This window comes from Bemisia tabaci, chromosome 2 (assembly GCF_918797505.1).
Source record: "Bemisia tabaci chromosome 2, PGI_BMITA_v3".
NCBI classification, from domain to species: domain Eukaryota; kingdom Metazoa; phylum Arthropoda; class Insecta; order Hemiptera; family Aleyrodidae; genus Bemisia; species Bemisia tabaci.
This window is the reverse complement of record NC_092794.1, coordinates 64,628,019-64,642,152: the sequence shown is the minus strand read 5'-3', so window position 1 is coordinate 64,642,152 and position 14,134 is coordinate 64,628,019. Positions and strand designations below refer to the sequence as shown.

At 42.2% G+C, this 14,134-nt stretch overlaps 2 protein-coding genes across 2 annotated transcripts in view; one reads left to right on the top strand and one right to left on the bottom strand.

Moving 5' to 3' along the window:
• Window positions 1-1,036: 1,036 nt before the first annotated feature.
• Window positions 1,037-12,314, bottom strand: LOC109039625 (uncharacterized). Its single transcript, XM_072296446.1, is given in 8 exon segments — window positions 1,037-2,485; window positions 4,829-5,114; window positions 5,881-6,105; window positions 6,607-6,724; window positions 8,413-8,786; window positions 10,433-10,570; window positions 10,573-11,332; window positions 11,368-12,314. Coding segments are annotated over 8 exon segments (3,015 nt in total). The 3' UTR covers window positions 1,037-2,318.
• The window catches only part of Best2 (bestrophin 2), a 131,829-nt gene continuing 125,566 nt past the window's right edge, over window positions 7,872-14,134 (top strand). Inside the window, exon 1 of the mRNA XM_072296066.1 lies at window positions 7,872-7,890. The gene's annotated coding sequence lies outside the window, so the exon portion shown is untranslated. The remainder of the gene's footprint in view (window positions 7,891-14,134) is intronic.

The window sequence follows — 14,134 nt, the reverse complement described above, 5'->3', positions numbered from 1 at the left end:
GAGCTGCGTTTCAAAATACCATAGGAATTCTTATAGCCGGCTAGAGAAGGTGATAGAAAATCATATAGCTGGCTGTAGAAAGCGGAGAAAATCACACAGCCGGGCCATACGAAGCGATAAAAAATTATACAGCCGAGCTATAGTTCCTATCAACGGGACATACAGTTTATCGCCATCGGCTATAAAAGGCTATAAGAAATCGTGTAGAAATTCGTGTGCTTTGGAAATCATTAAGTTTGATACGGAACCACCTTGATATTTACAAAACACACATTATATTTTCCTTTAAAACATATTTTTTTTCATCAATTAAAATGAGAACAATCCATACAGGATGTGCAAACATTTCAAAATCATGAGTTGAAAAACGCTGACTCCGCGAGATTAAATATTAGAGCCTAGCACGAAGCGGAGCGGCGACGCACTGGCGCCTACAAACCTATCAGGGATACTTCACGTATTGCGCAATGCGTGAAGTATCCCTGTTAGGTTTGTAGGCGCCAATGCGCGTTTCGCGCTGGCTGCCCGCCCGCTGCGCCGCAGCGTGCCACAGTGCTTGAAGAAACTATTTCACACCAGAGGTATTGCACAGTATCATACGAAATTGAGGGCGCTCCAACATATTAGGAATGACAGGCATCTTTCAAAAGTACGGAGCTTTCCTCGCAAAATAAATCAAGATACTACGGCCCAGAAAGAGAGCGGTAGTCCGAAAACTCACTGAGTACTAGCATCCGTAATTAGTAACGTTTAGCATACACTTTATCACTGGCTGTTGCTTAATCGTCATCGGCTATAAAAGGTCATAAGTAATTGTATAGCCGGCTATAGAAGCTATTGGAAATCTTACAGCCGGCTGTAGGTCTATGGTATTTTGGAGCATAGATTCTAATGCCAATTTTTACCAGGGAAGAATCATTGATTATTTTATTCCTATTTCGTGAGGAAGAAATAAGAAGGTGGCTATAATTTTAAGTACGGGATATCACACTCGTTTACACGCTAGGGCGTGCTTCGTTATCATCCAACAAACATGTCAATATTAAATAAATGTCAATATTTATTCAAATTTTACTTATAAACACAGAACTTGGTATGAACTCGGCAGGCACCAAAGTTCTTTGTAAAATTCGCGTCTCAGAGCAAAAAGGTTTGATACAACTATTTTGTCTCGTGTAGGGCTTAAATTGCATAGGCCGCGAATTGAAGGAGTGATCAATTTTGATACCCGTTGTTGTGTCTGTTAACTTCTTCACTAGCAGGAGGGAAGCAGGTGAGAGATAAACAGAGATATAACTAAACAAATAAATAAATCATCAAATAAATGAAAGAAATAACAATAGGAGTGATAAATCAATTTCTTGATTTGAAGTAATTTAATATTTTGAACAAAACAATTTACAGGATGATTTTTTTACCTGCTGATTAAATAATTACTAAATTATGTAATACAGAATACAACAAACGACCCCGATCGTGTAAAATCCCCCCCCCCCCGGCCGCAAATCAACACTGTTCATCGGCGGATCCAGAAAATCCGCAACATTTTTTCTCTCCATTTAAACCTATGGATACGTATCGATTCTTGAAGGGGCCAGGTGCTTTAACAGGAATCGATTATTTAATATAGGTTTAAATGGAGGGAATCCGGTGTTGCCGAATTGCTGTATCCGCCTCTAATACTGTTTCCATGCAACATCCCGGAGATATAAGGCATGAGGTAAATCGCCCACAGTGTCGGAGGGGCTTAAGGTACATAAGTGCAGTTTTTGAAAAAATTGAGATATTCATGAGCTCAACTAAAACTAGTTTGAGAGTTTAATTTTTGACAAATTCACAAGTAAAATCCAACTTTTAAGCACCAAAAAATGAGTTTAAACTTCCGTTCCGCCCGAAGGCTCCATTTAATTTTGGAACTTTAAACACGTGTTTTTCTCGAAATAGAAAAAAAAACTGCTCGTATGCGCCTTGTCTCCAAGCCCTTCTAAAAGAGAAAAAAGATAGGCCACTACATCAGGTATGATTCGTAGCACTTCGCAACTTATTCTCTCATTTGACGGACACAACCCTGGGGCGGCCTGGGAATGAGTATATCAACAAAGCAATAATAATTTCTAATAAGAGAATACTTGCTCAGCCCAGATTCAAAGAGTGTAAATACAAGTTCTAACCTAATATTTGTTAACACAGCCTTAGTACAAAAATAACGTTTATCTAATCATCTTGTTATTTTCCGCTACATGTTGCTATTTTGTGATGCGGTACCCATAAAGATAGTTTTTGAGCCATCAAATTTCGGTGAATGCGTTCGAGCATATTTAGTCAAGGAAAAGCGCTTGTTTATCCTTCTCCAAGGTGCCTTTTCCCCAGATTAATCTGTTTTTGGTGTAAGGAATGAAAGCCATCAGCATTCCGGAGACTATGATCCAAATCCCGGCCAGGTAGAAAGAATAGTCCCAAACATTCATCACATCGAATACAAAGCCTACGAACAAACAATCATTAAACATATTTTATTACACGCGTGAAAAAAGCCATATCCGGTACAAAAATATTACTTGCTGATACATTATGATAGATTAGACCATCAATTGACAAGTAACTAATGGGCCTGTTGCAAACTTTTGCCAGAGCAAAACTAAGAGTTGTTTCTTATAGATAATGCCTCAAAAATCACGATGAGCGCACGGCAAACTCTGAAATGCACTCATAACTTCACAAACTGCGTAAGAAATTTGCGGTTTTTTGAGCTTCCCGCTTCAAAAACGATACTACGGCACAGGTGAACATTTTGTAAGAGGAGTCGTTCCATTGTCGGCAATAATCATCATAGCCGACGCCAATCCGCCAAAACACGTTTGATGGGACGAGATAACACCTGAACTGGATTAGACCAGATAACAATCGGTGTGTTAACGTTCATATTTTCCACGCCCGAATTGATTGACCTTGAACTCTCCTTGAATTACGCGCGGAACTGCGTGCAAGCGTCGGCCATGATGAATATCGCCGACGATGGAGCGACTCCTCTAACAAAATGTTCACCTATGCCGTAGTATCGTTTTTGAAGCGGGAAGCTTAAAAAAACGCAAATTTCTCACGCAGATTGTGAAGTTATGAGTGCATTTCAGACTTTGCCGATGCGCTCATCGTGATTTTTGAGGCATTATCTATAAGAAACAACTCTTATTTTTGCTCTAGCAAAAGTTTGCAACAGGCCCATTTCAGAATATATTGATTTTATTTGTAAAAACTCTAAAATTCATTATTTGGCAGCGCTGCTGTTGTTAGAAAAATTCTCAAAGTTATGAGGAAGAAACTCCTTATGATTAGTTAACCCTTTCAGTATTGCTTCTGCACGATGTAGGTAATCAGCCTAATTTTGATATCAAATTGCCAATTCCCTTAGCTCACTTAATTCAGCCAATTTTTTTTACGAGGACGTAAGTTTATTGTAACGTTCCAAAATTCTTAAAATTTTTCTAAAAATGGACTATTGGGCAAATTTCTTTGAACTCGTACTGAAACTGGTTAGCAGGAAGAGGAGAATGCTTCATTTTCCTCAGGAAAATAGTTCCGGTACCCTCGCAAGATACAATGTCCTCGGCAATTTTGCAACGTTGCTTGGACTGACGCCCTGATTCAAAAATTGACTCAATTTTAATCATTTTACTTTCAAACATTTAAGTTTTTCCTAGAAGTCTGTATAATGTTCCACCGTAAAAATTCTTCACTGCATATCACTAATTATCAAACTACCATTACGCAAAGACTGAACATAACGTTCAGGGCAGTGCAAGTATTAATTCGGGCGGTTTGGCCGAGTTTTGGACCCCCTTCCCCTTGTAAGGCACCCTCATGCTCCCCCCTATTTTGAGTTACGTAAGACTGGCCTCCCCTAATTTGTCAGTAAAAATGAAGAAAACCTGAGAATTAGGTAACCAAATTATTTTCTTCGGATTTTTGTTCTTTAATTGGAAGACTCACGTAAGATGTGATTTGATCCCCTATCCCCCTCGCAGGACCTTGCAAGGTTAGTTCAGACCCCTCCTCTTCATTAAGTAGCTTGCGTAGTGCTTAAACGGCCCTTTACCTAAGTAAGTGAAACGTAGGTATGCTCTTCCCGACCCTTCCGTCCAGAACTCGGCTTTCGGCTCCTGCCGCCGCTAGAGCTGTGGCGCGAAGTTTGAATTTCAACAATTTTGCAGTCTTGGCCGAAAACAAATATAACCGTCTGCTTTTAATTAAAACGAACAAATTCAATGCAAGTGATTTCTTTAAAAATGAACATTCATTTGCTTTTAGTATTTTGGCTGTTTTTCTTTTTTTTTCATTTTTATCAATAGCAGGCGGTCATATTTGTTTTCGCCCAAAACTGCAAACTTTTTGAAATTTAAACTTCGCGCCAAAACTCCAGCGGCGGGAGCCGAAAGGGCCGGAAAGAGCATACCTTCGTTTCATACATAGAGTCGTAATGTAAGTGGGAGAGCTGGCGCCACTTTTAAGCATTTTCCAGGTTCCGAATTCCGAGACTCCTTTGTGACGCCGGGTCACTTTTCCGATACATGATCGATTGTTCGCGATACACGGGTACCCGGCCATCCGATGTAGACAAAGGAGACAGGAATTACCAGTATTCCACACCGCCATTTTGGATCGAACATGTATCGAAAAAGTGACCCGAGCTCGACGCACACTGGGCTCGGAACTCGTCGAGCAGAACATGGCGCCAGCTCTCCCATTTACATTACGACTCTATGCACTCTATGGTTTCACTTACCTTGCCCTTTACCAATGTAATGATGGTGGAATTTTGAAAGGCTCTGACCTGCTAATGGAGGCCCCAAAAGGTTCCCGATGCCCTGGCAGAGGAGGATGAGACCGTAGGCAGCGGTGAACCGGTTGAGCGGGATCAGCTCGACGAGGATGGTCGGCGTGAAGGAGTAGTTGGAGGCGAAGAAGATGCCAAAACTGGCCGAGGTGGCGAAAAGGGCCCAGTAGTTGTCCATGAAGAGCGGCATGAGTCCGGCCGAAATCCCACAGGCGCACAAACAAGCCGCGTAAGTCTTGGTCACGTTCATCCACGGTTGGTCACCGGCCCAGCCCAGGAATATCTGAGCTTACGGAAAATACGGAAACGGAGATCAGCTTCGATCATAACGATCGTCATGCAGCCTTTACGATCACATCCCTACATAAGCGGAGCCAGCAAATTGGCAACATTGTTTTTTCACCATTTAAACCTACGGAAATGTATCGATTCTTACAAGGTGATGGATTCTTGTACAGGTGCTCCGAACAGGATCGATTATTTAACGCAGGTTTAAATTGAGGAAATCCGGTGTTGCCAAATTGCTGGATCCGCCTCTGCATCTCTACAGCTTTTTGAATGCAGGCGAATGAGGCTCACGGAAAAACATGAAATTGCTGATTTAACAATTTTGTAATTTAAAAAAGTATCTGACATGTTTTGATGTGATTATACAGTATACAAACTCTAATTTAACCACCAGGTTAAATTAGCTTTCCACTATTGTAAAATTTACATTTGAAACAAATTGGACATTTTAAACAATTTAATTGTTAATGTAGCGATCTATTTAGGCATAGTTCATAAAGGCTCATTTTCTACTTTCAGTAAGTAATGAAAGTCATCCCTGTTAAGTAAATGGCTCTTTTTATGATAATCTACGTCATTTTATGAACGCGTGGCTTTATAAAGCCACTGCAAGTATGGAAGTGCGTTTATTTTTTTTTTTTTTTTTAAAAAATTAATAGCCCATGGTGAGGCCGATATCACAGCTATCTTCTTAATGTTGGTTCTTTGCGCCTAAGATGAAAATCTACTTACATATTGGAGTGGATTTATAATGTACTGACCATTCCGAAAGTATTGGCCACTCCAATGACACTGAGCAGTCCAGAAGCTTCGGCGTCTGACATTCCTCGATTGATGACAAAATCAGATAGGTAGAAATAAGGAACAATGAACCATGTGAAGAGGAGAATAGTCGCCAAAGAGAAGAGCAAGAAATGGAGTTCCAGAAACATAGAGAAGTCCATTAAGCATGCAAAAACGTCGGTCCATTCCCCGCAACATTTTCCCTGGAACAAAAATAAGACACTAAAACACTAAAGAGAGTGTTTTCCTTCGAAATATCAAAATTGATTTTCCGAATTCAACAAAAAATTGCTTCGCCGAAACTTTGCTCTCGTGGACAGTTATATCATACGTAGGTAGGTCGTGGAATAAACATGTAATTTCAAGGAATCCTATGATACTCATTTTTAACCGTTTACAAATAAAATTAAGTTAAAAAATAAAATATCTGACTGATTCATGACAACATTTGTCATTGGATTTTTTTCTGGCGAAGTTTTGAAAAATAGAAAAAATTTTGTTGCTGGATGTTGTTAAGAATAACATTTTTGCTGGTCGCTACTTTGGACTTTTTTTTCTATCTGTATCTATCTTTATCTATTTTAAAGACAGCCCCGAAAAGTATCCTCTTTGTTGTACAAATTGATTGCTCTTACACGACAATCCCCCTGCAATTTTGATCGAAAAAAAAAAAAAATCTATCATAAAAGTAAAATGAAACTTACCGTTTCGGTATTTTTTGAGATTGTTGTAACTGAAGTCCGGTAGATATTTGGACAAGAGGAGGCACGGAGATGACATTTGTTAACGCTTAGCATAGCACCACGATGCATCAGTGAATTTCTGTTCTCAGAAAGAAAAACATCTTAAAACTCGTTTGAACAAAAATATTAATAGGTTCATTGCTTTTTCATACCTGCAGAGTAAGTTCTAATCCAGGCAATGCGTCCTACACGTGGCTGCCCCTAAAATTCGGGGTTTCTATTAAGATTCTGGAATTAAATCATCAACATTAAAACTCATGGAAAGACTCTTCTTGTCTTTGTACCAAAGTAAGAACTCGGCCGATTCTAGACCCGAAAACCCTAATCTCCAAAAGACCCCCCCCCCCAATCGGAACACCCCAAAACCTGAATTTTAAATACAGTCCCACTTAATTTCACAAGGTAAGGGAGGTCAGCAGAGCTTGGAGACCATAAAATTTGGATTCCCTGGTGTTAATTATCTATTTCAGATACTACCTTCTTCTAGAGAATCTACGTCAATTTAGCGACCGTAATAGCAAGTTTCGGAGGGTACATCGGCACCCACACCGCCCTTCTCTTTAGAAGGCTACATTTGGGTGCGAATGGGTCAATTTGAACTTTCAGAAATCAGTTAAGGTCTAAATTTGTTATGCTCTTCAATTTGGATGCAATCCATTTGCAATTGAGAAGGGAACAGTCCTGAATTTTAAAATTGAGCCCCTCCCCTCCGTTTACCTCTCAAGAGAGGCTAGGAGGTCTTCGGATCCATGAAATTTGGCTTCCTTGGCGTTAAATTCCTAGGATACCATCTTTCACCATAGAATCTGACTAATGACCGAAGGTGTAAATGAATTCGTCAACAAATCATGCTGTCCACAACGTATTGGTATTGCCGGTTTCAGTGTTCGCACAACTAGAGTGGTCCCCGCTGATTTGAAAAGTCCCGCGTTAATTTGTATATTTTGCCGAGCGCGGCACGGAATTGGCGGGAACCAATGGGAGTGGATGTTTCGATTTGTTTACATTCGCCAATTTTGATAAGGAGGTTGTAAACAAACGTGGTTCTTCATCCTCTCGTGAGTTTTGTGAATTAGTCAAACGAATCTTTAAAGTTTCTCGAGGATCTCTATTTTTTTGTGCAAGTACGGATAGTTTTTTGTGCGTATCTTAACCACATCCTTCAAAGAATATTCAATTCGGTGTTCTCTCGTTCAATCTCTAAGTTTACAAGTCGACGCCTCAAGGTGTGCCCTCATAGTATCTGTAAGTTCTTACTATTAGTTTATTTTTTCCTCCTAGCAGTTTCATTATAGTACTGTATTTTTCAAAATCATTGCGGCTTTTCAAATTCGAGGACGCTTCAAACCTTGAATTATGGTTCGCCCATCAATTAATTCCTCATTCATCAACAAGGATTCACTTGTCATGTTGTGGTCTACTCGCCAAGAGCTGAGCCATCTTATGTTGAGGCAAAATTCAAGCACTGTTTATGTTACCTCTCATTAATGGTGCCATCTGACTGCATGTATTATCTGTTGAGTGGTGCTGATTCAGAGCTAATCAGAGATTGACATTTGTCTGAACACAAGAAGACTCTGCTCTACTCCAAATGTCTTATAATGTCAGTGCGCGTGCGTCTCACCAGTTTATTCATGCTTTGAGTGGCCTTTCAAGAGGGTTTTCATAGCTCAGATATTAAAGACTTTTAGCCCAGAAAGAAGACTATAGAAGGTCTCAGTCTCAGGCTTCTCGTCAAACATTCCGAGGTTCCAATGATTAGCGTACCTGTGAATCTTGATGTCTTTCAAGTAGTGGACGGTGTGTTCCCTGACGTTGGCCTGTCTTTTGAGCTTGGGACCGGAGCTCCCCGCCGAGTCGCTTCGGAGTGGGGGCTGTTTTTGGGTCTCGATTGGGGTCCTCTCGGCGATCGTACCATTCTTGAGGGTGGAGTCGATGCTGTGGCTCATCTCTGTGGACATAATCTTGCGCGGTTTCACCTTCAGCGACATGGTCACCGGTACCCGTGAGCCGTTACTCTTCTGCGAAAGCTCGCCATGGTCGCTTATACTGCGGCACATCAACAAGCTCGGGTAGTTCCTCAAGATGACGTTGAAAACCCGCTTGTTGTTGCTCAAAGATTCCAAAACCTCAAACGGGACCTGTTCAGAAATGGATCACCAATAATATGGAAATGGACGTGTTTCTGTCAAACGGAACTATGTGCATTAAGACATGAGCCCTGAGACCTATAAGAATATATGCACAACAGGGCTCACGTCATAATGCACATAGTTCCGTTTGGCAGAAATACGGCCAAATATATAACACCATGTATACTCACCTATAATATGGACCGCGCTAAGCAGAATGTGACCAAGCCACATCAGCTATTGCCAGATTGACTCGGACACTTTAATATTTTACATGAAAACGGTTGTGCGGATTTTTGTGCAAATTTCAGTGAATTTTCTGCATGGTTCGGAGCAAATTCCTTAACATTTTCAGAGGAAACCGCATGAACGTTCTCTTGTAAAAAATTAAAATTCCCGGTTAAATTTGGCAATAGCTGATGTGGCTTGGTCCCTTTCAGCTAAACGCGGTCCTTATGTTGTCACCTTCCGGCCAAAGTATCACAAGCGCCGTGCGACGTTTCAAAATTTTCGCCTACATTTTATTTTTTTACAGGAAAATTGTTCAACGAAGCTGTCCGAAAATTTTCCGAATTTTCTTCGTGCTGCCTATAAAGTCAGGCAAAATTTTCAAATAGATTCAATCAACAAATTCTCTGTAAAAAAATAAAATGGCGGCGGAAATTTTGAATCGTCGCATGGCGCTTGTGATACTTTGGCCGGAAGGTGACGTTGTACACCCAAGTAGTGATCCACAGTATCTTTAAATGTAAGGTATGTGTTAGAAAATAGGAGCCCGAGAATATACTGAACATGTCATTTTTATGGTGACTTTACCCTCGAGGAATCTGTCGAAGCTCTTCTGAACCTTGAAACTACTTTACAAGTTAGAAAAGAAAGAAAGAGGAAAAGAAAAATAACTCTTGTCCCAAAAAGAAGACCATAATGGAAGAGACCGCCTGCGTTACTGCTGTGAGATATTCCATTTCTAAATCCAATCAAACTCTCAATGCTTACTTATTTGCTAGAGTTTGATTTGGATTATATTTTGCAATAAGGAACCGCTATCTCTGGCTCTCTCAAAAAGCACATTTCTGCATAGGGAAACCACTGGCATATATGTTGTTTCTGAAATGAGCCAGAAATAGTGGTTCCTTAATGCAAAATGTGGTCCATTTGATACAGAGGTGGACTCTCACCGTAACGTGGGCGATGCCCTCCATTGCAGCCTCAACAAAGATGACTTTCTTTGAGCTTAAGAATTGGTTTCAGAGAAAACCAATGGCGCTATTCAGTGGCGTGGCGTGCTTTGCGATATATCGATATTTCCCCATTTGAAGCTTTCGGTAAAGAATCGATTATTAAGGTGTTCGTTGCGAACACCTTGATAATCGATCCTTTTTCACAGGTTTAAATGGCAGATCAATCGATATATCGCAAAGCACGCTACGCCACTGGCGCTATCGCTCGTCTCGCAAACTTTTACGCCGGATACACCTACATAAAGCCGCTTTTATAGCGCCGCCTCGCGCTCTGCGACACCCAATCGCCATTGCCCCCTATCTTCCCAGAGATCATCAGGCAATCAGGACATCAGGACTTTTACGCAGGATAAATCCCTTAAATCGTAAATCTCTGCGACTTGCAAGAACTCTATTAAATTTGATTTAGCATACCTTTTCTTGCTGCTTAACGAAGGTCGGGATGTTGACGACGGAACAGTAGGCATGGGTGACGGAGTCGTCAGGTCTCTCCTCGGCGATCGGATCCTCGACGACCCTCTTCTCAGTCGAGGTACTCATCTCGGTCATGACGTACTCGTGCGTTCCGCTCTTGAGCATCCTCCGCAGCTCCTCCACGCCCGGGAAGTCCGAGTTCGACTTTCCGGAGATGGAAGTGCTCGACGCGCACTTGGCCTCCTGCTCAGCCGCGCCATCTTCCTCTGCTCCAAGACCCACCACTCGGGGTCCCGCATGACGGCCCCGCAGACGCACAGATTGAAAAAAGTCCCGGCCAAGAGCAGAATTGCCCCGCGCCAACCGTACTCCTCGATGAAGAACGTCGTCATCGGGGCGTAGACGAAGGTGCCGATCCCCGTCCCGCAAGCCCCGAGACTTGTCGCCAGAGAGCGCTTCTTGTCGAACCAGTAGGCGACGCTCACGACTGCCGTCATGTAGCACAGCCCCAACCCGGAGCCGGCGATGATCCCGAACGTCAGGAACTGCTGCTCTATCGTCGTGCTCACCGAGGACAATATGAACCCTGTCCCCGAGATGACGCCACCGAGCATGGTCATGGCGCGACACCCGTAGCGGTCCACCAGGGCGCTTCCAACCGGCCCCAGGAGCAGCGGCACGGCCATGAATAAACTTCCGATCCAGGACGTTCTCGACTTGCTCTCACCGTAGTGGTTCAAGAACTCTATATAGAGGAGCCCGAAGGAGAAGGATATCCCGTCTGCCACCATGCTAATAACCAGTGACGACAAAACGACGACCCATCCCCATCCCCCATCGGGAATCCTCGGTTTCTCCTCTTTGGGGCTCTCCGGGGCTTCAGGTCGATGGGTGCGCTTTTAACGCGCTCTATCGGCTCGAATTGGTGTCTGAACACGAGGCTGTTCCTCCGCTGGAGTCGACGTGTCTGGCAATGGGTGCTGTCTTCGGGGGTGGCGCAGGAGGTGTCCTCGCTGGTAGCCCGGAGGACCTGGTAGGAAGGGAGGATCTTGCAGCTGTAGCTGAGGGTTGCGGGGTCGGTGCGCGTGACGGGTCGTTCCGTGTAGGATGAGAGTCGCGGGCGACGTTGCCATGGCTCCGGGCTGGGGCGATGCTCGAAGCTCCGGAAGCGACCGATGGAGCGCTCCAGGTTGTGGCTCATCTGGGAGAAGAGTCGCCGGCAATTCGCATTTTCCTGCCGACCTGGCAGCGTCGGCCCGTTGCAGTGCTCCGAAGACTGCCGAAGAAGTCTTGTCATGTCCCTCTCGTAATCGCACTCCGTCAAACTTTGCGCTTTCGTGTTTTTCCATGGATCCCGATTGCCTATTGGTTGGTTTTTTAAGCAGTTGGATTGTGTGTTCCATTCCTGACTGCACGAATTGAGCTCAGATATTTCTCGCGTGAGGGTGTTGTCCTCGTGGTTGCTCTCGAGACTATTCGCGCCTTGTAGTTTACTCCCAGACTTTGTGTTGGGTGTTGCGTCCAGCGCCTGGACGCATTGGCATCGCCCGCATCGATGGGATGGCCCGTTCTCATCGTTGGTAGTCTGGACACAATAATTAGAGCCATCATGATTGTTCGACTGAATTTCTACTCCTTCTTTCTTGTTGCCCTGTATTCCGTCGGACGTTCTGAACTTCTCCAAACTTCCCCAAGTATTCTCTGAGAAGTTGCTTACGACTGAACTTCGTCTCGGCGAATCAGATTCCTGCAGACTGAAAGAGTCGCGTTCCGGCACCGCGTTTTGTCGTTTGAAGGATTCGGATCTGGAAGCAATGCGAGCTTTGTTCAGTAGATTGTTATCATTGATCGCCTCTTCATTTCGGAGAATCAGATCTGCCATTTTATGGTATAAATCGCTTCAAAATGTATTCGATAAATAAAGCATAGGCATTATTTCAGTTTGCTCAGTCGGATTTCAAAACGAGGCAAAGAAGATTATTTCTCATACATCGATCCCTGTTATTATTTGAGACAGCTAATCTTGGTTGGTCTTAAATACCTTTCTAGCGAGAAATGCAATTCAAAATCTGTGGAGGGATGTCAAATTGCGTCAAATGATCGGGAGCGAGAGATGGCAGTTCAGGAACATTACTATTAGATACAATTCTCCGATGCGTTCAAAATCGAAATTTGAAATTGATACTAGGTTCAATCGCGTGAAAACATAATGAGTATCTATTTGTTTTTTCCGCTCAATTTATTTAACTTGCAACTCACCGAAGGAGAACGTTTCCACAGTGCGTTTTTCCTCAGCAAAAGAAATTTTAAGGTGAGTAAAATGTCGATCGATTTCAACGAACGAGAACAATTTTGTTCTGCGAAAATTTTCCTATAAATTTGATATAAATTATAGAAGATATGAATTTCTAATCAGAAGATGAATTCACAGTATTTCCACTATAACTGGTTGAATAAGTTCTTTCATAAATATATTTTATGAACTATGAACTTTATACCTTTGTCCAACTTATCTGGCGCATTGATCAAGAAACTGCCGAGTAAAACGGGCAATTTTTCTTGGATCCTATTTTCTGTTTTATGCGTTTATAGATGTTGGTCTCGGATAATTCAAAGGTCTGCCCGAATTCGAGGAAGCCACAGTTCAGATTATTCCGAAAAAGTTTGTAGTATCCGTAAAAAGTTACAATAATTTTGGTTAAAGTTTTCATCAATAACCTGCTACGTTTCAACGAACAAAGCCACAAAATCAGTTCCCTCCGGTTCTCGGGGGAGGTTTGAATTAAAACTGCGCGAGGAGCTTCAAATCTTAAAATATCTTCAGAGTAATTTTAAAATAGTGCAAAGCACATATTTTAGTCCCTCAGTTCGTCCCATTGCTGACTGAGGAGCGTTTCATGTTCGCGTGTCCATTTGTACTTGAATTTCAATATTGCAATATCCATCGCTTATACCCAATTTGCCGCTTAACCCAACTTTAAATCAGATTCATTCAAATTCAGAGACAAACGATTATTTTAGTGGCTTATTCTTTATCACGATCGAGATTTATATTTCAATCCAAAGAGCTAGGAACAGGAGAAAGAGCTTAGAGTGGAGATCCAATAGCTTCTACGAATAAAAGCCCTTTGCTCAAATAAGAAATGTTTGCTTCTTGTTTCCGTTTTTCCAAAAAAATGACCGAGATATTCCTTTTCACGAGGCGTGGAGATGAATCAATAAGCCTGTAACAGACAAAAAAGCCAAACATTTGATCAATTATTTTTATCAGAAAATTTAACATTACACGTGTGCATATTAACATAATGTGCATATGTGTATATTGTGTTCTTATCTTAGAAATAAGGTATTCGAAGTAATAACAGTGCAGAAGACCCATCCTTCACCCTCAAGCCAACTTATCACCCCGTGTTGAATTACGCAAGATTGGCCTGCCTCCCACCAGGGTGTCTGTAAGTCCAGAAATAGTACTGCTTTTTTAAGAGCGGTCCGGAAGTACTGAAAAAGTGCAGAAATTCCGCAAGAAGGTCCGGAACTTTTCTAATTTTTACTTTCTCGCTCCCCTAGTTTTGTAATTTTCGTCTCAATTTGAGCAAAATTGGAATTTTTTGAATTTCCTTCATAGTTGGAGGTACTGAAAAAGTACTGAATCTTTCTGTTGCGGAGGTACTGAATTTCGTGGGAATGTACTGAAAAAGCACC